At 41.9% G+C, this 23,707-nt stretch overlaps 1 protein-coding gene across 7 annotated transcripts in view; it reads left to right on the top strand.

The window, feature by feature from the left end:
* The window catches only part of ZNF235 (zinc finger protein 235), a 48,015-nt gene that overhangs the window by 13,470 nt on the left and 10,838 nt on the right, over positions 1 to 23,707 (top strand). For 4 of the 7 annotated variants that reach the window (XM_068528091.1, XM_068528089.1, XM_068528088.1 and 1 more), the window contains 3 exons: positions 4,661 to 4,723; positions 7,978 to 8,104; positions 8,900 to 8,995. In XM_068528091.1, the coding sequence (XP_068384192.1) occupies positions 4,709 to 4,723; positions 7,978 to 8,104; positions 8,900 to 8,995 (238 nt within the window). In that variant the 5' untranslated portion in view covers positions 4,661 to 4,708. Of the gene's footprint in view, positions 1 to 1,413; positions 2,529 to 2,646; positions 3,982 to 4,660; positions 4,724 to 7,977; positions 8,105 to 8,899; positions 8,996 to 23,707 lie in introns of those variants that run through there. The other 3 variants (XM_068528087.1, XM_068528090.1, XM_068528086.1) reach the window with 3 other exon arrangements.

The following is a 23,707-nucleotide window of genomic DNA, read 5'->3' as shown; positions in this document are numbered from 1 at the left end:
TCATGCACTTATGCACACATACCATGCTGAACTTCAGTTTCCTGAAATAATCCTATTATCATTTTTTTTAAATTCAAGTTTCATCCCTCTCCTCTTGCAGCTCAGTTTCTGCAGGTGTGTGTTTTTTGTTCCAGTTAGTCTTCTGGCTTGGTTATTGGGACATCCTAGGTGACAGTGGACATCTAGGTACTAGAAAATAGAATTATATCAATCCCCATTAGTGCGGTGACCCTATCTCCCAGTTGTCTGTATAATAGTGCCAAATTATATCTGTTGCCTTAGTGTAATTAGGAACTGTACCCGTTTTCACTTTCAAAAATGTCCCAATTTAGGGAATTCCCTGGCCGTCCAGTGGTTAGGACTCGGCACTTTCACTGCCGGTCACTAAGATCGTGCAAGCCGCGTGGCCAAAAAAATAAAATAAGACCACTGTTTTTCACATATTTGCTGTTTTTTTTTTTTTTTCCTATTCAAAGGTGTTTTACCCAGGATTTGTATTGGCTTCATTTGGTCTTTGTTCAGATGTTTCCAGTTCTACCTATGAAGTGGTCTCTTTGTCGAAAGAGATGAACTTAAATCTAATCAGTAAGCTGGGATGAAGTGAGAGAGTGGCATGGACATATATACACTACGAAATGTAAAATAGATAGCTAGTGGGAAGCAGCCGCATAGCACAGGGAGATCAGCTCGGTGCTTTGTGTCCACCTAGAGAGGTGGGATAGGGAAAGTGGGAGGGAGACGCAAGAGGGAGGAGATATGGGGATATATGTATATGTATAGCTGATTCACTTTGTTATACAGCAGAAATGAACACACCATTGTAAAGCAATTATACTCCAGTAAAGATGTTAAAAAAAAATTAGGACATTTCTTATCAGGCCATTTAATAAATATTTTTCAAAATGTGAACTGCCAAAAAAAAGTCTAATCAGGCCTTTAGATTTAAATTTTACTTGATAGGAAACACATAGGCTAGAAGAAGAAATTATTTAATGACACAAAAAATGAACAATGGAGTGAAACTGAGCAGGACCCTCTGGGGTCCTCCTGGGCACAAATGCCTTTCTGTCATCCCCATCCCCCCCTACTTTTGTCAATTTTGGAAAACTTTCATAATAAAAAGCTACAAAATATATTCCCTGCCTAGGAGAAAAACCATGGTTTCCTGGTTCACTTGGCTTATTTACTCACCAGACACTATTTATATCAGGAGCAGAATAGAAATATGTACTGAAATGTCTGAAGCCAAATGAATTAGAAAACAATTGAGGATTTTATATATGCACACATCACAATATTTTTTTACATTCCCTGCAATGGAGCTGCTTTTGTTTGCCATAACAACCACTATTTTTTTTTAAATGAAGTTCAAGATACTTCGCTTTTACAGCCTAATCGATGTGGGTATAGACTTTTTGCAAATTCTTAGCATATTGGAATGAACCGCTCATTCCACAGAACGCTCTCAAGAGCCCTTAGGTGCCTTGCTGAATAAAGGAAGCAAAGGAGTCAAAACACTTTATTCCAACCTCTCCCCTCCCCCCAAGGCAGCTTGGAAACTGAAGACTGAGACTTCCTACCTACCTACCTTCCCTCCCACAACTTACTGTGTACATTAACATAACTGGTCAGTTTTACTAGCATGCCTTTACTATTCCAGAAGATTCCTGCCCAAACAAATTGCTTGATTGTTCATTAAAGGAACTTCCACAAGCACCCATCAACTCTTCCATCTCTTTAAAGAACATCAGCAGTTTGCACCTGTAGGCTCCTCGCCTACAAAAATCCTTGCTCTTCCCACCAATCCTGGACTGCAGCATCATGACCGCCATGCAGTCCCATTCGTCTTTTGCACTGAAAGACCCCGCCTTAAACCAAACTTCCAGTTCTCAGTGACTTCCAGCCTTGTCTTCCTGGCTCCGCGGACAGTGTCAAGGTGCGGAAGCTCTGTGGAAATGGTGTCACCACGTAGCAATAAACTACGTTTTTGTCTCATTACAAGGCTTATTGCTGATATTTGGGGAGTCAGCATTGAAAACAAGTTTGAAATCCAGTGTTCCTTAAGTTCTGTGTTAGGCAGTTCAGCCTAGGTCACTTTCACGTTTCCCACTTTTTAGTCTACCCTTTGCCTCCCCTAAAAATGTTAGGTTTTAACTTACTTTCGTAATACAAGCCTCTCTTTTCTCTCTTATACGGCCGCATTTTTTAAAAATTCGCAATTGGTACCCGAAAAACTATCTGCTTACGTTATTTTCTCATGAGCTTTAAGAAATGAGTAAAACAAAAGGAATCTGACAGTTCCGCCAACAGTGACTAAATCCGAGCCCGCTCCACAGTCAAAACCCGAGACAGCTGGTGGGAAGAGCGGTTCTGCGAACTTCATTCTGGGAAATGTAGTCCAGGAGGTTCGTGAAATCCGAGACGCTTCCCCCTGGGGATTCTGGGAAGTGTAGTCCGGGAACTGTGTGTAGCCCGAGGCGCTTCCGCTCCGGGAAGGCGAGGTCGGGGCCGAGATTACTCCCAGGGCGGTGAGTTAACCCAGCGTCCCTGTGATCCCTCCGAGCCTTCTCGGCCTCTGCGTGGGGCCACCCGGTCCTCGCTCCTGGGGCAGGGAAGCCGCGGCGAGCGGCGGAGGGCGGGAGGGGGCAGCGGCGGCGGTGTGCATCCCCTCGGCGAACCTCCCGCGTCGGGGGCGGGCTCGCGTCCTACATTGAGTTTGACGGTCTCCCGCGCTCTCTGCTCCCCCAGCCCTCCTACCGCAACTATGGGCCAGCTCTGTCTGTTTCTTGCGGTAAATTATTGAGCAGGTTGCTTAATCTCTCTCTGCCTCAGTTTCTTGCAGTTAGTTCCTTCCCAATGATGTTCTTTTGAGGATTAAGTGAGATTATATTTTAAAAGCTTAAAAACAGTGCCTAGTGCATGGTAAAATGTTGGATGTTACCATAAATTCAATGATAATACTCAGGCGCCCTGTTGTTGGGAAGCTCCTGCGAGCCCGGGATGGGGTCGGAGCTCCAGCTGCAGACCCATTGTCCCTTCCCTGATCACTGACGTGGGTTTGTTCTTGGATTCCTGGATTCTTTCTGGACGCTTGTTTAGGAAGGAGAGTTATCTTCAGCTGGATCCTGGGAAAAGTCCTCTGTGGTTTATCCCAGACAGAGAAATGATTGTGGTCACGGCTTTGCACAGTGCCTGCGATGTAGCCAGGCTTAAGTTAAAAATGTTCAGTATTGTATAACAACCCCGTATTGTTAATTGAAATGCAACACGATTTCTTAGTCTTAGGTTTTTATTAATCATTGTTTACCTTCATGCATATGCGAGAAGAAACTTTGTTCTTTCAGCTTAGTAACACGTGCAAGTGGTTACACCTATTAAGGGAAAAAAAAAATCCATGGTAATTTAACGTTCATTAACAACAGCACAAATCATCTGTGAGCCCACCAGTTAGAATTAGGCTTTTTTTGGAGAGTAAGGGTAAGTAAAGGGACAGTCATCATCTCTGAATTCTGTGTTTCCTAAGATTCATCTTCTGTAAAGCAGATTCGCAAAGGCAGTTTTATGAATCTTAAGAGCACCTGCTTGTCTGAAGCTGCAGGAGGGAATTCTGGCATTATTATACCCATTTACAGGTAGACTGGACTGAGGCACAGAGAGATTAATAACTTGCTCAAGGTTTATGCGACTAGTAAGTAGAACGTGATAAGTAGAAACACCAGAATTTGAACCCAGGCATTTTGGCCCTGATGTCGAAAGCTCAGCTTCTCTGTACACGGGTGTGGAATTGAATCTTGGAGACAGAATTTTGGGTGAAGTAGAAAAGGATAGCTTCATTACTTTGCCAGGCAAAGGGGGACATGGTGGGCTCCTGCCTCGAAAAACTGTGTCCCCACTTGGAGAGGATAGTGGGAAGTTTTATAGTAATTGTTCCAGAAGGGCGTGATCAGCTCGTGGACATTCTCCTGATGGGTTGGTGGTGAGGTAAGTAGGAGTCGGCATCATCAACCTTCAGGTTTCGACTGGACTGGGGTCTACATGCTTGTGGGCACCATACCATCGTTAACTTCTCCCACCTGGAGGGGGTTTCAGTATCTGCAAAACAGCTCAAAGATATTGTTGTGTGTATCCATTGGTGGGGAACCAGGACCTTGCCCCAAGGCTGCATTATTGTTTCTCTCGACTGTTTGTTTCTCCCTTTTCTCACATCCCCTCCCTTCCCTAATGAACAGCTGCTTGAATCTGCCTGTTGGAACTCAGGGTCATGGAGGCTGAATGAAGGCAGTTTCTTGTAGTCAAAGAAATGGGGGACACAGAGAGGCTTTGTGCCCAGGAGCCCCACAGGGCCCTGCTCGGTATCAGCCCCATTAAGTTGTTGGTACTTCCTGTCTGCCTCTCATTTCCTCTAATAGCCAGCCTCGGGAATACTCTGGGAGCTACAAGAAACATGTGGGTAAGGGCTGTTTATGGATTGTTCATGAACTAAGGCAGCTGGCCGAGGAGGCCCAGGGGAAGCTGGAATCCAGCCCCTGTTCTCACTGGGTTATGTTGTCACTGCATTTGCCTAGAGAAGGGGGCCCCTCTTCCAGATCACATGAAGTACCACGTGGGCTAGCGCTGTTCCCGGCGTCTCTCTCATGATGGCTTTCTTTCCCTTCCCCAGTTTTGCCTTCCCAGAACTCGGCCTTTCCCCAGCAGGAAGAGGAAGAAAATGACCAAATTCCAGGTAAGTCAGGTTTGCTTTTCTGTTTCTTAAAATGACATCTCATTTCACAAAGACTGGACATATTTTTCTCCTGCTCGGGAAGGGTGAAGGGAGCCAAAGTCACTTGAGGAATTGTTGTATGGCGGCCCCTTGCTTTTTGTTTATTTCCACATAAGGATGTGAAAATTAATAGATAATTTTTAAAACTAAAAATGTTCCCATAATCAATTATACTCCAATATAAAACAAAAAGTTAAAAAAAATAAAATAAAAAATGAATTCATTACCCAAAAAAAAAAAGTTCCCACATTATAAACATGTTTACAAATCAGTTTTCACTTCCTCACATTCCTTTTCATTAGTGTTTACGTGTGTTGATTTGTAATCACAGTTTTCAATACCATTTTGGATTTTTATTTTTTTAATTTATTTAATTTTGCTTTTTGGCTGCGTTGGGTCTTCGTTGCTGTGCGTGAGCTTTCTCTAGTTGTGGCGAGCGGGGGCTGCTCTTCGTGGTGGTGCGCGGGCTTCTCATTGCGGTGGCTTCTCTTGTTGTGGAGCACGGGCTGTAGGCGTGCAGGCTCAGTGGTTGTGGTGCACGGGCTCAGTAGTTGTGGCTCACGGGCTCTAGAGTGCAGGCTCAGTAGTTGTGTACACGGGCTTAGTTGCTCCGCGGCTTGTGGGATCTTCCTGGACTAGGGCTTGAACCCATGTCCCCTGCCTTGGCAGGCGGATTCTTAACCACTGTGCCACCAGGGAAGCCCCACATTTTGGATTTTTAAAATTGTATAGCTCCCACAACTTAAATGGTCACATCATTTTCCATAGTTTACCTAGTATTTTTTTCTATTGTCCATATTTATGTGGTTTATGAATTTTCCCATTTTAAGATGTTTGCAGTGACCGTTTTCCTACATACAACCTTTCTTCCCAAACAGGAATTCTGAGAGCTCTGCCATTTTCTTCCTAAAAGTTTGGGAACTCAATTGTTTTCTCACGGGGAGCCTCACGTTTTGTGGCTGGAATGTCTAAAGCGTGGTTTCGGGCCACAATGTCCAGCTGCTGCTGAACTAAGAGAAAATATTTTGTTTTCAAACAAGAACTAGATTCTTTAATTCTAAGTCACACCACGGATGTATTATAAAAGTATTATAAAAGTTTTGTTCACTGCCATGTTAGTGTATTTTGAAGAGGTACACACTGATTTTGAAAAGTCTAGTAGCAGCAGGGACTTGCCGGGCATTTACTCCATGGAGCAGCTGTGTAAGGATATAGATGGTCTTATGTGCATTTTAACAGAAACAGATTTTGTGAACTTTCGGATACCTGTGAAAATCCACTCAGTCCTCAGCTGACACTAAAGTCTCCATTGCCCGAGCCAGGACTTGCAGGTGCCCAGTGAGGATGAGTGGAGAGACCCGGAAGAAGGGACTGCTCCACTTGGGGCCCTGCGGCCACGTTGTGTGTATGCCTGGCGTGGCCGGAGGACTCCAAAAATGACACTGCCCTCAGTTTGTTCCTTCTCTAGGTGCCTGTCTCTTCTTTGCCAGATGTGTCAACTGGTTGTTTAATACACATATGCTCAGGACTCCAGTCAGAACAAATGTAGAGATGGGCGAAGTCTTTAGAGAAATAACTTTTGGTTTTTTTTTTTTTGGCTGAGCAGCTTGTGGGATCTTAGTTCCCTGCCCAGGGATCGAACCCGGGACCCTGGCAGTGGAAGCCCCGAGCCCTAACCACTGGCCCGCCAGGAAATTCCCTAGGGAAATAATTTTCATTGTCATAAAGGAAAACACCATATACTAAGGCATGAGACACAGGAAACAGGAGTGAGGGGTGAAGGTGGGGATTTGTACACGCTAGAAAAGGCTTAATAGTCTTCACAGGAATCTTACTGATGCATCAGCTACCTCAATAGGATTATCGACCAGGGCAAATGAACAAGCAATATGTGGGGGGAAAATACTGAAAGAGATGTTTTGATGAAGTTAAATAAATGGAAATTTTTAAAAAGAGCTGTTTTTATCACTTACCAAATTACCCAAGATTTAAGAAGTAAGATAATGTCCGCTTTGGGCCAGAGTATGGACAATCAGGAACACTTTTGATCTGTGACAGGAAGAGTTAATTGGGAAAATTGCCATTTTACTAGCAAAGGTGCATATTTTTTTGACAGTGCAGTTGCAGCTTCTTGGAACTTAGCCTAAGGAAATAACCAGACAAGTTGGCTAAGATCTATGTGAAAATGCGTTTTTTGCAGCATTATTAGTAAGTTTAAAATCTTAAATTATTGTATTGTTTAATTATTTGGAATGGTTAAATGTATATTTTTTTTCACTTTTATGAAATACCATGCAGCCGTGAATAATGATGATAAATAGTAATAGTGATGGCTGACATTTTTTTGAGTATCTAACGTGATACTCCCTGGAGGTCCAGTGGTTAAGACTCCACGCTTCCACTGAATGGGGCATGGGTTCGATCCCTGGTCGGGGAACTAAGATCCTGCATGCTGTGCAGCAAGGTGGGGAAAAAAAAAAAGTGTCAGGTAATATCCTAAACCCTTCGCATATTCTCATTTAATCCCATCAAGTACCCTATGATGCTGTGCCCTTGTACAGATGGGGAAATTGAGGTATTGAGAAGTTAGGTGACTTGTCCAAGGTCACAAAGGTAGTAATGGACAGAGCCTTAGAGTGTGAACTGAGGCAGTCAGTCTCCAAAGCCTGTGCTCTTAAACTTGACACTGAATGCTGCCACAGTTGACAGGTACAGCATGTACCTGAGACAGAGTGAACTACCTGCCTGCCCCCACGGAGGTACCGAAGGCTGGTTAGATTGGCAGTCATTGACAAAATAGTGGTACTGCCCAGTGAGAGAAGGAGATAGGCACTATTATTGTAAATACCGTTGGGACTAAATTAACTCAACATTTCTTACAAAATTTGGCACTTTCAGTGAAATTGTAAAATGCGTGTATGCCTTGATGTAACCGTGACAGTTTTAGAGACACAGCTCTATAAAGGGCACCATATTGCATGTATATAAGGTTTTAAAATTTTTTCCTGTCGTTCCTTCCTCCACCGTCCCCCACCACTCCAGCATCTTTGGTGTGATTGTGGAAGGGGAAGAGGAGACGGTGTCCTGAAAAGGGTGGTTCAGGTCGCTTAGAGTCTGGAACAGCCTCCCATGGGCCTCCTCCACCTTCCCAGTGCTGCCCTTCTCCCAGGGGAGGTTGGTTGTAAGATTGAGGCTACATGTCTTTGGTGTCATAGGAGGCGGTGACCTTCAAGGACGTGGCCGTGACCTTCACGGAGGAGGAGCTGGGGCTGCTGGACTCCGCCCAGAGGAAGCTGTACCGAGAGGTGATGCTGGAGAACTTCCGGAACCTGCTCTCAGTGGGTGAGGACGGACGCCCTCCCTGTGACTTGGCCTCATCCCCCATGGGCAGGGTTTCCCAGCCTCGGTACTCCTGCCTTTTGGGGCCAGATGGTTTCTTTGTCATGGGGACTCTCCTGTGCATTATAGGATGTTTAGTATTATCCCTGGCCTCTGCCCACGACTTCCAGGCTTTGGGACTCCTTAGAGACCAGAGTTTTCCAATCCCTTGGGAGCATAGAGACAAGATGTTTCTAGTCTTTGTTCCAAGGCAAACATTCGTCTTTTGTAACTGCACTATAAGTGAACAGTTGAGCTTGGCTGCACCTGGCTCCTTATTTCATATTATATCTTTTTTTTTTTCATCCCAATCTCCTAATTTATCCCTCTCTCCCCCACTTTCATATCTTTTTTTATTTTTTTAAATTAGTTTTTATTGGAGTATAGTTGCTTTACATATTATGTCTTTTTTAAATTGGTGGGGCATGAAATTAATTTAGTAATAAGTCTTGTAATAATGTAGAAGAAAGTAGCAGTGTCAGAGCTCCTTAGCAAGAACGGCGCACGTCGTAGCAATAACTGCAGCGCTTGCAGTAAATATAGTGAGACTCTGCAGAGGAGGTGATGACACAGGTCATTTAGTCTTTTGTTTCAGTGATTCGTGGGGGTAGTCACGTGTTTCTAATGAGAATGTATTTCTCACAACAGGTCTGATCAAAAATGTTCAATAAACTTTGGGGGAGGGGGTGGGGCCTTCTTCCGTCATGGGATTGGAACCAAAATTGTTCAATACGTTTTCTCCCTTTAATGTTTTCTCAGGGCACCAGTCCTCCAAGCCAGATATGATATCCCAGTTGGAGAGAGAGGAAAAGCTTTGGATGATGGAGGTCCAGACCCAGAGAGGTGGGCATTCAGGTGAGGAGGACCTTGCCGCCAGAGTCCCATTATCCTGCCTCTGTTCTGGATCACCTGTCTCTTCTCTGTACAGCAGGCAAAGAGGCCCTTTGAAAACCTCAGTCACGTCACACTCCTCTACTTCAGGCCCTCCCCTGGCTCCCCATTTCACTCGGAATAAAATCCAGTGTATTTAAGGGGCCCCTGAGGGCCTGTAGTGGTGTCCGTTCACCCAGCCTTAACGGTCTGCATTTTTCTCCTGTCATTTCCCCCTGCCTTGCCCTCTGCCAGCCTCACTGGTTCCTCACATATGAGGATTACGCTTCTGCGTGAGGACCTTTTCCTCTCTTCTCTCTGGCTGGGAGGCTGCTACCCCACAAACCTCCAACCCCTCTCTCTTATTCATTCGTGTCTCTGCTCGGGAGTTCATCTCACCCACGGCCTTCCTTGACCACTCCTTTTAAAATACCGTCTTCGCTCCATCACCTTCATTTGTGTCTAAGTACTACACCTCCAGACTTCCTAGCATATGTATATTTTTTAATTGTGGCAAACCATGCATAACATAAAATTTATCATTTTAATCATTTTTAAGTATACAGTTCAGTGGCGTTAAGTACATTCACACTGTTGTGCAACCATCAACACTATTCATCTCCAGAACTTTTTCATCTTCCCAAACAGAAACTGTCCCCATTAAACAAGTCCTTGTTCTCTCCTTACCCCCAGGCCCTAGTAACCGCTGTTCTACCTTCTGTCTCTCTCTGTCATACAGTATTTGTCCTTTTGTGTCTGGCGTATTTCACTTAGCATGGTATCTTCGAGGTTCGTCCGTGTTACAATGTGTGTCAGAATTTCCTTTTTTAAGGCTGAATAATACCGCATTGTATGTATATAGCACATCTTCTTCATCTGTCGATGGACATTTGGGTTGTTCACAGCCTTTTGGTGATTGTGAATAATGCTGCTGTGAACGTGGGTGTACAGATATCTAAGTCTCTGCTTTTCATTCTTTCGTGTATATACCCTGGGTAGAAATGCTGGATCATGTGGTAATTCTCTTAATTTTTTGAGACACTGCCATACTTTTTTCCATAGTAGCTGCAGCATTTTACATTCGCACCAGGAATGCAGAAGGGTTACAGTTTGTAGCATCCTCGCCAATACTTGTTATTTTTTTGTTTGTTTTTTATAGTAGCCATCCTAATGGGTATGAAGTGGTATCCCATTGTTTTTGATTTGCATTTTTCTAACGATTCGTGATGTTTAGCATCTTTTTATATTCTTATTGGCCACGTGTCTATCTTCTTTGGAGAAATGTCTATGCAAGTCTTTTGCTCGTTTTTGAATCAGGGTGTTTGTTGTTTTTAGGAGTTCTTTGTGTATTTTGAATATCCCTCATCACGTATATGATTTACAAGTATTTTCTCTCATTCTGTGTGTGGCCTTTTTACTTTATGGAGAAGGTCTTTTAATGCACAAAAGTTTTTAATTTTCATGACGTGAAATTTGTCAATTATTTTTGTTGTCGCCTGCGCCTTTGGTGTCATATCTAAGAAACCATTGCCAACTCCAACGTCATGCAGCTTTTACTGTTTTCTTCTAGGGATTTTATAGTTTTAGCTCTTATGTTTAGGTCTGATGCATTTTGAGTTGATTTTTGTATATGGTGTAAGGAGGGGTCCAACCTCATTCTTCTGCACGTGAATATCCAGCTTTCCCAGAGCCATTTGTTGAAAAGATGGTCCTTTCCCCATTGAATGGTCTTGGCCCCCTTGTCCAAAATCATTTGACCATCCATTCAGTGGTTTATTTCTGGGCTCTCTGCTCTGTTCCCTTGGTCTGTTTGTATGTCTGTCTTGATGCCAGTACCACACTGTTTTGATTAGCTTTATAAGTTTTAAAATCAGGGTGTGAGTCCACCAACTTTTTTCTAATTTTTCAAGATTGTTTGTTTTGGCTATTTGGGTTCCCTCGAGATTCCATATGAACTTTAGGATGAGTTTTCCTATTTCTGTGTTGGGATTTTGACAGGGATTGAGTTGAATCTGTAGATCCCTTTGGGTAGCATTGACAAAGTAATATTAGGTCTCCCTGTCCGTGAACATGAGATGTCACTCCATTTTTTTAAATGTCTTTAATTTCTTTTACCAGTGTTTTGTAGCTTTCAGTGTACAAGCCTTTCACCTCCTTGGTTCATTCCTAAGTATTTTATTCTTTTTGACGCTATTGTAAATGGAATTGTTTTATTTCGTTTTCAAATTGTTCACTGTGTATAGAAATGCTATTAATTTTTTTTAATTGAAGTATAGTTTACAATGTTAATTTACTGCTGTAGAGCAAAGTGATTCAGTTATACATGTATGTACATTCTTTTTTGAAAATATTCTTTTCCATTATGGTTTATCACAGGGTACTGAATATATCAATAGTTCTCTGTGCTATATAGTAGGACCTTGCTGTTTACAATTCTATATATAATAGTTTGCATCTGCTAATCCCAACCTCCCACTCCGTCCCTTCCCCACCCCTCCACCTTGGCAACCACCAGTCTGTTCTCCGTGTCTGTCATTCTGTTTCATAGATAGGTTCTTTTTTTTTTTTTTTATAGGTTCATTTGTGTCATTTTTTAGATTCCACATATAAGTGATATCATATGGTATTTGTCTTTCTCCTTCTGACTTACTTAGTATGATAATCTCTAGTTCCATCCACGTTGCTGCAAATGGCATTATTTCGTGTTTTTTTTTTTTTAATTTTATTTATTTATTTATTTATTTATTTATGGCTGTGTTGGGTCTTCGTTTCTGTGCAAGGGCTTTCTCTAGTTGCGGCAAGTGGGGGCCACTCTTCATCGTGGTGCGCGGGCCTTTCACTATCGCGGCCTCTCTTGTTGCGGAGCACAGGCTCCAGACGCGCAGGCTCAGTAGCTGTGGCTCACGGGCCCAGTTGCTCCACGGCACGTGGGATCTTCCCAGACCAGGGCTCGAACCCGTGTCCCCTGCATTGGCAGGCAGATTCTCAACCACTGTGCCACCAGGGAAGCCCCTATTTCGTTCTTTTTTATGGCTGAGTACTGTTCCATTGTATACATATACCACATCTTCTTTATCCAGTCATCTGTTGATGGACATTTAGGTTGTTTCCATGTCTTGGCTATTGTGAATAGTGCTGCTGTGAATATAGGGGTGCATGCATCTTTTTGAATTGTAGTTTTGTCTGGATATATGTGCAGGAGTGGGGTTGCTGGATCATATGGCAACTCTGTTTTTAGTTTTCTGAGGAACTTCCATACTGTTTTCCACAGTGGCTAGAAATGCAACTAATTTTTGTATGTTGACATTGTATCTTGCTACTTTTAATTCATTTACTGGTTTTTAACAGTTTTTTGTGTGTGGAATCCATATTCCCAGCCAGGCAGTCGTCTTCTCTGCCATTTATCTTATCCTCTCTGCCCCTCTCCCCTGATACTTAAACAATCACATGACCTAGGTGAAGTTTTCTGGTAGACATTTCAAATGTGATATTTATAGACGTCACAGATGTGGCTGTGTAGACAAGGAGAATCTGTGTAGGAAAAGAGAAGAAATTACTGAAATGAACCTTTTGCAATTCTGAGTAAGTTTAATTTGTGTAATTTGGTATTACTCTTAACTCATTTATCATAAGTATTAGAAGAAACACCTTGGGAATTCCCCGGCAGTCCAGGGTTAGGTCTCTGCACTTTCTCTGCTGAGGGCCCGGGTTCAATCCCTGGTTGGGGAACTAAGATCCTGCGAGCTGCCCAGCACAGCAAAAAAAAAAAAAAAAAAAAAAAAAAGACGAAGTACCTTATACATTTAATCCTCTCAATAGTCCTGACCACCTGGGTGATTATCTGTTTTTTATGGGATGAAATTTATGCCTTTGAAAATGTCATAGAGCTTGTAAGTGGGTGAGTCAGGCCTTAAAGCCTGTTTGCTCTTAGTAGAGGCGCTGATTTAAACCTGTTAACGTTTTTGTGGACCCCCAAACTGCCAATTTGCCATTTTCCTGCAAGTGCAGCATCTACTGCAGAAGTGGAAGAATTTCAAAAACGTATAAAACGTAGAAAGTTAGTTAATCCTAAAACTGTGTATGTGCTTCATTAAGATAATCACGTAATAAACCACCAACCTGGGGGCATACGTGATGATAAAACAAAAAAATGATCTAATGGGATCCCATGTGTAACCCCACAGTGGAGTTCAGTTTTAACATTCATCATCATGTCTTTTATTGAAAATTGAACTGACGATTTAAAAAGTTAATTCTCTGCTTCTCCGCCCTCCCCACATACACACACCATCTGGATGATCTGGTTTTTCTCCTCTCCATGGCTTTAAACGTTTTATTTTGGAAATATTAAAATGCAAAAGTAATGAAAATAGTATAGCGTAGTCTGTATATTCATACCGTCTCAACGGTTGTCACTTTCTGCTATTCCCGTTTTATGTATCCTCCGACTCCTGTTTTTGCTGGAGTATGTCACATCACCCACAGATACATCAATGTCTGTCCACAGCAAGAACTCACCTCATGCCTATCCTATGATCAGTATGGATGCGGGTATATTTATTTTTACTTTGGGTTATATCCAACGTGGCATTGTTCATTTTGCTGTCAAATTGTTCCTGCTTTGACCATTGGGAGCTCTATTCAGGTTGGCTCCTATACCCTTGTGCCGCGCCCCATCCTTTTGTTTTTGGAGCGTTTCCTTTCCTTCTGGCTCTACAAAGTCCTCCCTGTCATCTTGTATTTTTCTTACCCAGCCTTGGAATCAGCCATCTGCCCAAGGACTCCTGGTTCCTTTTAGTGGAGAATGGTGTAATATCTGTGCACTAATCAAAATGCTTTTTAGTCAAAATGCTTCTTAATCAACCTTATTGAGAAACAACTTACGTAAAGTAAAATTCACCCTTTTTGAAAATTTATAATTTGAGAGTTACAGAAATGGTACATAGATAGTGTAGAAAGTTCCCGCAAATGCCTCACCCGGTTTGCCCATTGTTAACACCTTACCTGACCGTGGTAAATTTGTCAAAACTACAAATTTCACGTTGGTATAATACTTTTTAAAATCTAATTGGCCCTATCAAGCAATTCTTTTTTAATTTTTTAAATTTATTGAAGTAGAGTTGATTTACAATGTTATGTTCATTTCTGCTGTACAGCAGAGTGATTCAGTTATATGTATACATTCTTTTTCATTATGGTCTATCACAGGATACTGAATATAGTTCCCTGTGCTATACAGTAGGACCTTGTTGTTTATCCAGCCTATGTATAATAGTTTGCAGCCGTTCTTGAATAGAGCAGCATTCTACCTAGCAATTAGAAGGGCACCCCAAGGAGCTGTACAAAATGGAAGGTTTCTTATAGGCAGAAAGGGGGTGGGAGAAGGAAGTTGTTAGCAAAAGAAAAGAAATGTGTTAGGCCAGCTCATCGTTTTAGGGAGGCATGCGTCTTATGCAGGTTACCTCACTGGTGCTGATGTGGAGATTTCAGAGTGTCTGTTTAAAGGTCACCTTCCTGAGAGGGGTTGAAACTGCAGTTATTTCTTGGTTTGCTGTCATGGGGGCAGATGACCCCATTTGGGGCTTGTTATTTCTTAACCTTTCCCCCTTTTAATCAAAGTCTCAACTTATCTGAGAGATGTCATCAAAATGTAAGGCATTAATGCCATTCTCTGCTACTGCCCTGTGATTCTTGCAACTTTGTTGATCCCTGACGTGGGGTCCATAGGTCGTGGTTTTATTTAATCCCTGTGACATTCACAGGTCATGGGTTCCAGGTACATAATCCTTAAGTCAGTCACTCTTCTTCCTTTTCCTTTTAAATTTTTTTTAAAATGTATTTATTTTATTTTTGGCTGCATTGGATCTTTGTTGCGGTGCACGGCCTTCTTATTGTGGTGGCTTCTCGTTGTGGAGCACAGGCTCTAGGCGTGTGGGCTTCAGTAGTTTTAGCATGCGGGCTCAGTAGTTGTGGCTCACGGGCTCTAGAGCACAGGCTCAGTAGTTGTGGTGCACGGACTTAGTTGCTCCGCGGCATGTGGGATCTTCCCAGACCAGGGCTTGAACCCGTGTCCCCTGCATTGGCAGGCAGATTCTTAACCACTGCATCACGAGGGAAGCCCCTCTTCTTCCCTTTCTGATGTTCTCATCTTACGGAAATCATTTGCTTGGCAGTCAGCAGCTGTGAACACGCATTTAAAGCTTTTGAGAGAATCCCACGAGCCAGAGTGATTTTTTTTTTTTTATAACTATATGCAGGATAATTCCCTCTGTTTGGATATGCTTGGAACCATGGTCCCCAAGACTCAAACCAGTCAAAATCAAGTAAGTCAAAGAAACGCCATTGAAAGGGTCTTCTTTTTTTTTCTTTTTAAAAAAATTTCTAAATTATTATTTTTTTAACATCTTTATTGGAGTATAATTGCTTTACAATGGTGTGTTAGTTTCTGCTTTATAACAAAGTGAATCAGCTATACATATACGTATATCCCCATATCTCCTCTCTCTTGCGTCTCCCTCCCACCCCCCCCCCCATCCCACCCCTCTAGGTGGTCACAAAGCACTGAGCTGATCTCCCTGTGCTAGGCAGCTGCTTCCCACTAGCTATCTGTTTTACATTTGGTAGTATATGTAAGTCCGTGCCACTCTCTCACTTCGTCCCAGCTTACCCTTCCCCCTCCCCGTGTCCTCAAGTCCATTCTCTACGTCTGCGTCTTTATTCCTGTCCTGCCCCTAGGTTCTTCAGAACCATTTTTTTTTCTTTAGATTCCATATATATGTGTCAGCATACGGTATTTATTTTTTTCTTTCTGACTTACTTCACTCTGTATGACAGTCTCTAGGTCCATCCACCTCACTACAAATAACAATTTCGTTTCTTTTTATGGCTGAGTAATATTCCATCGTATATATGTGCCACATCTTCTTTATCCATTCATCTGTCGATGGACACTTAGGTTGCTTCCATGTCCTGGCTATTGTAAATAGAGCTGCAATGAACATTTTGGTACATGACTCTTTTTGAATTATGGTTTTCTCAGGGTGTATGCCCAGTAGTGGGATTGCTGGGTCATGTGGTAGTTCTATTTTTAGTTTTTTAAGGAACCTCCATACTGTTCTCCATAGTGGCTGTATCAGTTTACATTCCCACCAACAGTGCAAGAGGGTTCCCTTTTCTCCACACCCTCTCCAGCATTTATTGTTTGTAGACTTTTTGATGATGGCCATTCTGACTGGTGTGAGATGATACCTCATTGTAGTTTTGATTTACATTTCTCTAATGATTAGTGATGTTGAGCATCCTTTTCATGTATTTGTTGGCAATCTGTATATCTTCCTTGGAGAACTGTCTGTTCAGGTCTTCGGCCCATTTTTGGATTAGGTTGTTTGCTTTTTTGATCTTGAGCTGCATGAGCTGTTTGTAAATCTTGGAGATTAATCCTTTGTCAGTTGCTTCATTTGCAACTATTTTCTCCCATTCTGAGGGCTGTCTTTTCGTCTTGTTTATGGTTTCCTTTGCTGTGCAAAAGCTTTTAAGTTTCATTAGGTCCCACTTGTTTATTTTTGTTTTTATTTTCATTTCTCTAAGAGGTGGGTCAAAAAGGATCTTGCTGTGATTTATGTCATTGAGTGTTCTGCCTATGTTTTCCTCTAAGAGTTTTATAGTGTCTGGCCTTACATTTAGGTTTTTGATCCATTTTGAGTTTATTTTTGTGTATGGTGTTAGGGAGTGTTCTAATTTAATTCTTTTTTAAAATTATTTTATTTTTGGCTGCATTGGGTCTTTATTACTGTGCGTGGGCTTTCTCTAGTTACGGTGAGCAGGGGCTGCTGTTCGTTGCGGTGCACAGGCTTCTCATTGCGGTGGCTTCTCTTTTTGCGGAGCACAGGCTGTAGGTGCACAGGCTTCAGTAGTTGTGGCTCGTGGCTTCTAGAGCACAGGCTCGGTTGTTATGGCGCAAGGGCTTAGTTGCTCCGCGGCATGTGGTATCTTCCAAGACCAGGGCTCGAACCCATGTCCCCTGCATTGGCAGGCAGATTCTTAACTACTGAGCTACCAAGGAAGCCCCTAATTTCATTCTTTTACATGTAGCTGTCCAGTTTTCCCAGCACCACTTATTGAAGAGGCTGTCTTTTCTCCATTGTATATTCTTCCCTCCTTTATCAAAAATAAGGTGACCATATGAGCATGGGCTTATCTCTGGGCTTTCTATCCTGTTCCATTGATCTATTTTTCTGTTTTTTGTGCCAGTACCATACTGTCTTGATTACTGTAGCTGTGTAGTATAGTCTGAGGTCTGGGAGCCTGATTCCTACAGCTCCGTTTTTCTTTCTCAAGATTGCTTTGGCTATTCGGGGTCTTTTGTGTTTCCATACAAATTGTGAAACTTTTTGTTCTAGTTCTGTGAAAAATGCCATCAGTAGTTTGATAGGGATTGCATTGATCTGTAGATTGCTTTGGGTAGTATAGTCATTTTCACAGTGTTGATTCTTCCAATCCAAGAACATGGTATATCTCTCCATCTGTGTGTATCATCTTTAATTTCTTTCACCAGTGTCTTATAGTTTTCTGCATACAGGTCTTTTGTCTCCTTGGGTAGATTTATTCCTAGGTATTTTACTCTTTTTGTTGCAATGGTAAATGGGAGTGTTTCCTTAATTTCTCTTTCTGATCTTTCCTTGTTAGTGTATAGGAATGCAAGAGATTTCTGTGCATTAATTTTGTATCCTGCTGCTTTACCAAATTCATTGATTAGCCCTAGTAGTTTTCTGGTAGCATCTTTAGGATTCTCTATGTATAGTATCATGTCATCTGCAAACAGTGACAGCTTTACTTCTTTTCCGATTTGGATTCCTTTTTCTTTTTCTTCTCTGATTGCTGTGGCTAAAACTTCCAAAACTATGTTGAATAATAGTGGTGAGAGGGGACAGCCTTGTCTTGTTCTTGATCTTGGAGGAAATGGTTTCAGTTTTTCACCATTGAGAATGATGTTGGCTGTGGGTTTGTCATATATGGCCTCTATTATGTTGAGGTAAGTTCCCTCTATGCCTACTTTCTGGAGGGTTTTTTAAATCATAAATTGGTGTTAAATTTTGTCAGAAGCTTTTTCTGCATCTATTGAGATGATCATATGGTCTTTCTCCTTCAATTTGTTAACATGGTGTATCACATTGATTGATTTGCGTATGTTGAAGAATCCTTGCCTTCCTGGGATAAACCCCACTTGATCATGGTGTGTGATCCTTTTAATGTGCTGTTGGATTCTGTCTGCTAGTATTTTGTTGAGGATTTTTGCGTCTATGTTCATCAGTGATATTGGCCTGTACTTTTCTTTCTTTGAGACATCTTCGTCTGGTTCTGGTATCAGGGTGATGGTGGCCTCGTAGAATGAGTTTGGGAGTGTTCCTCTCTCTGCTACATTTTGGCAGAGTTTGAGAAGGATAGGCGTTAGCTCTTCTCTAAATGTTTGATAGAATTCGCCTGTGAAGACATCTGGTCCTGGGCTTTTGTTTGTTGGAAGATTTTTAATCACAGTCTCAATTTCAATGCTTGTGATTGGTATGTTTATATTTTCTGTTTCTTCCGGGTTCAGTCTCAGAAGGTTGTGCTTTTCTCAGAATTTATTCATTTTTTTTCCAGGTTGTCCATTTTATTGACATATAGTTGCTTGTAGTAGTCTTTCATGATCCTTTGTATTTCTACAGTGTCAGTTGTTACTTCTCCCTTTTCATTTCTAATTCTATTGATTTGAGTCGTCTCCCTTTTTTTCTTGATGAGTCTGGCTAATGGTTTATCAATTTTATCTTCTCAAAGAACCAGCTTTTAGATTTATTGATCTTTGCTGTTGTTTCCTTCATCTTATTTCTGATCTGATCTTTATGATTTCTTTCCTTCTGCTAACTTTGGAGTTTTTTTGTTCTTCTTTCTCTCATTGCTTCAGGTGTAAGTTTAGGTTGTTTGAGCTGTTTCTTGTTTCTTGAGCTAGGACTGTATTGCTATAAACTTCCCTCTTAGAGCTGCTTGTGCTGCATCCCATCGGTTTTGGGTTGTCATGTTTTCATTGTCATTTGTTTCTAGGTATTTTTTGATTTCCTCTTTGATTTCTTCAGTGATCTCTCGGTTATTAAGTAGTGTATTGTTTAGCTTCATGTGTTTGTATTTTTTACAGATTTTTTCCCTGTAATTGATATCTAGTCTCATAGCATTGTGGTCGGAAAAGATACTTGATATGATTTCAATTTTCTTAAATTTACCAAGACTTGATTTGTGACCCAAGATACGATCTATCCTGGAGAATGTTCCATGAGCACTTGAGAAGAAAGTGTATTCTGTTGTTTTTGGATCGAATGTCCTATAAATATCAATTAAGTCCATCTTGTTTAATGTATCATTTAAAGCTTGTGTTTCCTTATTTATTTTCATTTTGGATGATCTGTCCATTGGTGAAAGTTGGGTGTTAAAGTCCCCTACTATGATTGTGATACTGTCGATTTCCCCTTTTATGGCTGTTAGCATTTGCCTTATGTATTGAGGTGCTCCTATGTTGGGTGCATAAATATTTACAATTGTTATATCTTCTTGGATTGATCCCTTGATCATTTCGTAGTGTCCTTCTTTGTCTCTTGTAATAGTCTTTAAAGTCTGTTTTGTCTCATATGAGAATTGGTACTCCGCCTTTCTTTTGATTTCCATTTGCATGGAATATCTTTTTCCATCTCCTCACTTTCAGTCTGTATGTGTCCCTAGGTCTGAAGTGGGTTTCTTGTAGACAGCATATATATGGGTCTTGTTTTTGTATCCATTCAGCCAGTCTGTGTCTTTTGGTGGGAGCATTTAGTCCATTTACATTTAAGGTAATTATTGATATGTATGTTCCTATTACCATTTTATTAATTGTTTTGGGTTTGTTATTGTAGGTCTTTTCCTTCTCTTGTGTTTCCTGTCTAGAGAAGTTCCTTTAGCATTTGTTGTAAAGTTGGTTTGGTGGTGCTGAATTCTCTTAGCTTTTGCTTGTCTGTAAAGGTTTTAATTTCTCCGTCGAATCTGAATGAGATCCTTGCAGGGTAGTGTAATCTGGGTCGTAGGTTTTTCCCTTTCATCACTTTAAATACGTCTTGCCACTTCCTTCTGGCTTGCAGAGTTTCTGCTGAAAGATCAGCTTTTAACCTTATGGGGATTCCCTTGTGTGTTATTTGTTGTTTTTCCCTTGCTGCTTTTACTATTTTTTCTTTGTATTTAATTTTTGATAGTTTGATTAATATGTGTCTTGGTGCATTTCTCCTTGGATTTATCCTGTATGGGACTCTGCACTTCCTGGACTTGACTATTTCCTTTCCCATATTAGGGAAGTTTTCAACTATAATCTCTTCAAATATTTTCTCAGTCCCTTTCTTTTTCTCTTCTTCTTCTGGGACCTCTATAATTCGAATGTTGGTGCGTTTAATGTTGCCCCAGAGGTCTCTAAGACTGTCCTCAATTCTTTTCATTCTTTTTTCTTTATTCTGCTCTGCAGTAGCTATTTCCACTATTTTATCTTCCAGGTCACTTATCTGTTCTTCTGCCTCAGTTATTCTGCTATTGATTCCTTCTAGAGAATTTTTAATTTCATTTATTGTGTTGTTCATCATTGTTTGTTTGCTCTTTAGTTCTTCTAGGTCCTTGTTAAACGTTTCTTGTATTTTCTCCATTCTATTTCCAAGATTTTGGATCATCTTTACTGTCATTACTCTGAATTCTTTTTCAGGTAGACTGCCTATTTCCTCTTCATTTGTTTGGTCTGGTGGGTTTTTACCTTGCTCCTTCATCTGCTGTGTGTTTCTCTGTCTTCTCATTTTGCTTAACTTACTGTGTTTGGGGTCTCCTTTTCATAGGCTGCAGATTCGTAGTTCTGGTTGTTTTTGGTGTCTGCCCCCAGTGGGTAAGGTTGGTTCAGTGGGTTGTGTAGGCTTCCTCGTGGAGAGGACTAGTTCCTGTGTTCTGGTGGATGAGGCTGGATCTTGTCTTTCTGGTGGGCAGGACCGCATCCAGTGGTGTGTTTTGGGGTGTCTGTGAACTTATTATGATTTTAGGCAGCCTCTCTGCTAATGGGTGGGGTTGTGTTCCTGTCTTGCTAGTTGTTTGGCATAGCGTGTCCAGCACTGTAGCTTGCTGGTTGTTGAGTGGAGCTAGCTGGGTCTTAGTGTTGAGATGGAGATCTCTGGGAGAGCTTTCGCCATTTGATATTACGTGGAGCCAAGAGGTCTCTGGTGGACCAATGTCCTGAACTCAGCTCTCCCACCTCAGAGGCACAGGCCTGACACCTGGCCGGAGCACCAAGACCCTTTTGGGAAGTCTGAGGTCTCCTGGCAGCGTTCAGTAGGTCTTCTGTAGTTGTTGTTCCGCATGTAGATGTATTTCTGATGCGTTTGTGGGGAGGAAGGTGATCTCCACGTCTTACTCCTCCACCATCTTGAAGCTCCCCCCCCCCTTTTTTTAAATTTTATTGGAGTATTGTTGATTTACCATGTTGTTAGCTTCAGGTGTACAGCAAAGGGAGTCGGTTATACATATACATATATTCATTCTTTTTCAGATTCTTTACCCATATAGGTTATTACAGAATACTGAGTAGAGTTCCCTGTGCTATACAGTAGGTCCTTGTTGGTTATCTATTTTATATATAGTAGTGTGTGTACGTTAATCCCAAGCTCCTACTTTATCCCTCTCACCCCCCATGTTTCCCCTTTGGTAACCATAGGTTTGTTGGATTTTAATTTATTTTATTTATTTATTTTAGGCTGCATTGGGTCTTCGTTGCTGTGCTCAGGCTTTCTCTAGTTGTGACGAGCGGGGGCTACTCTTCGTTGCGGTGCGTGGGCTTCTCATTGCAGTGGCTTCTCTTGTTGTGGAGCACAGGCTCTAGGTGCACGGGCTTCAGTAGTTGTGGCTCACGGGCTTCAGTAGTTGTGGCTCACGGGCTCTAGAGCGCAGGCTCAGTAGTTGTGGTGCACAGGCTTAGCTGCTCTGCGGCATGTGGGATCTTCCTGGACCAGGGCTCAAACCCGTGTCCCCTGCATTGGCAGGCAGATTCTTAACCACTGTACACCAGGGAAGTCCTCCATTTTTCTTTGTCAGGATTGCTTTGGCTATTCAGGGTCTTTTGTGTTTCCATACAAATTAAAAAATTTTTTGTTCTAGTTCTGTGAAAAATGCCATTGGTAATTTGATAGGGATTGCATTGAATCTGTGGATTGCCTTGGGTAGTACAGTCATTTTGACAATATTGATTCTTCCAATCCAAGAACATGGTATATCTTTCCACCTGTTTGTGTCATCTTTGGTTTCTTTCATTAGTGCCTTAAATATAGTTTTCAGAGTACAGGTCTTTGGCCTCCTTAGGTAGGTTTATTCCTTGGTGTTTTATTCTTTTTGATGTGATGGTAAATTGGATTATTTCCTTAATTTCTCTTCCTGATCTTTCATTGTTAGCGTATAGGAATGCAAGAGATTTCTGTGTATTAATTTTGTATCCTGCAACTTTACCGAATTCATTGATGCACTCTAGTAGTTCTCTGATAGCATCTTTAGGGTTTTCTATGTATAGTATCAAAAGAGTCATCTTCTTAAGCCAAGTGGCCTCCTCAATGAACTTCTGTACCTGAGTTTCAGCTTCCCCAGAAGTGTTAACCCAGGTACAACAGATGGTGTTGGCCACAGCACAGGCACCTCCTCCTTCAGCTAAAAGATAATCAGGGGCTGTCCTGTTATCAGGAATGGCCTTGGCCAGAGGGTCCACATATTTCTGCTGGGCAGCTAATGTCTTAGCAATGGAATCTGCAATCTCTTCAAGAGTTAAGGAGCGGTTTCTGATGACAGTCTCATTTATATCTACTCCTAATCAGGGAAGTAGGTCCCTACCAAAGGAAGCGAACCCTGAATCAGGAAAAGCCTCCTGGTAGGTCCTTTCTAGAACAGGTAGGGGCACGGTTAGATAACCAAGAGGCATTGCCCGGCTGTGCACCAGCCATCTAGGCATCCATAGGCCCAAGGAGAAACATAACCACCACAGACAAAGATAAGTCTTGTCAGGGCACAAACTACTTCCATGAAGGTGGCACTGTTAATGGATTCATTTGTAAGAATTGTTGCCTGTGCCTATTCAAGCCAGGGGTCAGTTAACTTATATTTCAGGCTGGGAGAAAATCTATTCTAAATTCCAGAGGTTAACCCCCTTAGCAGTGGCCTGGGGGATGCAGATGAGGGCATAATCTCTCCAGGCCAATGCCAGAGTAAAGGAAAGAAAGGGTTTCACGTTTAGTTAGTTAAAGTCTGGATCTGGCTTCTTGGGCAGAAGCAGTCTACCTTGGTGTCAGCTACTTCTCGCCCCTGTCACCTTGATTTGGAGGTCCCCAGTGTCTGTATAGGACCAGGTGTCAGGTGGGGTGTCTTTTTAGCTGTGGGATGTACATCCAGGGTTCAGTACCTTCTAGTTTCCCCGCAGTGTCAGTGGGCAGGAGCACTTGGTGAGGTCCCTTCTGATGGAGCTTGAGGGCTGCCTGCCTTCTTCCTGATTCCAAATCAGAAGGGTAGGAGAAAATTGGAAGTGTTAGTTTGGTGAGTCAGAGCCAGATATTTGAGGAAACTAGAAAAAATTCAGAATCCAGTCCAGTTTACAGATAACAGAACCTCCAAGACAATTAGCAGGACTAGAATCTAATA

This window comes from Eschrichtius robustus, chromosome 19 (genome assembly GCF_028021215.1).
Source record: "Eschrichtius robustus isolate mEscRob2 chromosome 19, mEscRob2.pri, whole genome shotgun sequence".
Taxonomy (NCBI): Eukaryota; Metazoa; Chordata; class Mammalia; order Artiodactyla; family Eschrichtiidae; genus Eschrichtius; species Eschrichtius robustus.
This window is presented reverse-complemented; position numbering and strand designations above follow the sequence as displayed.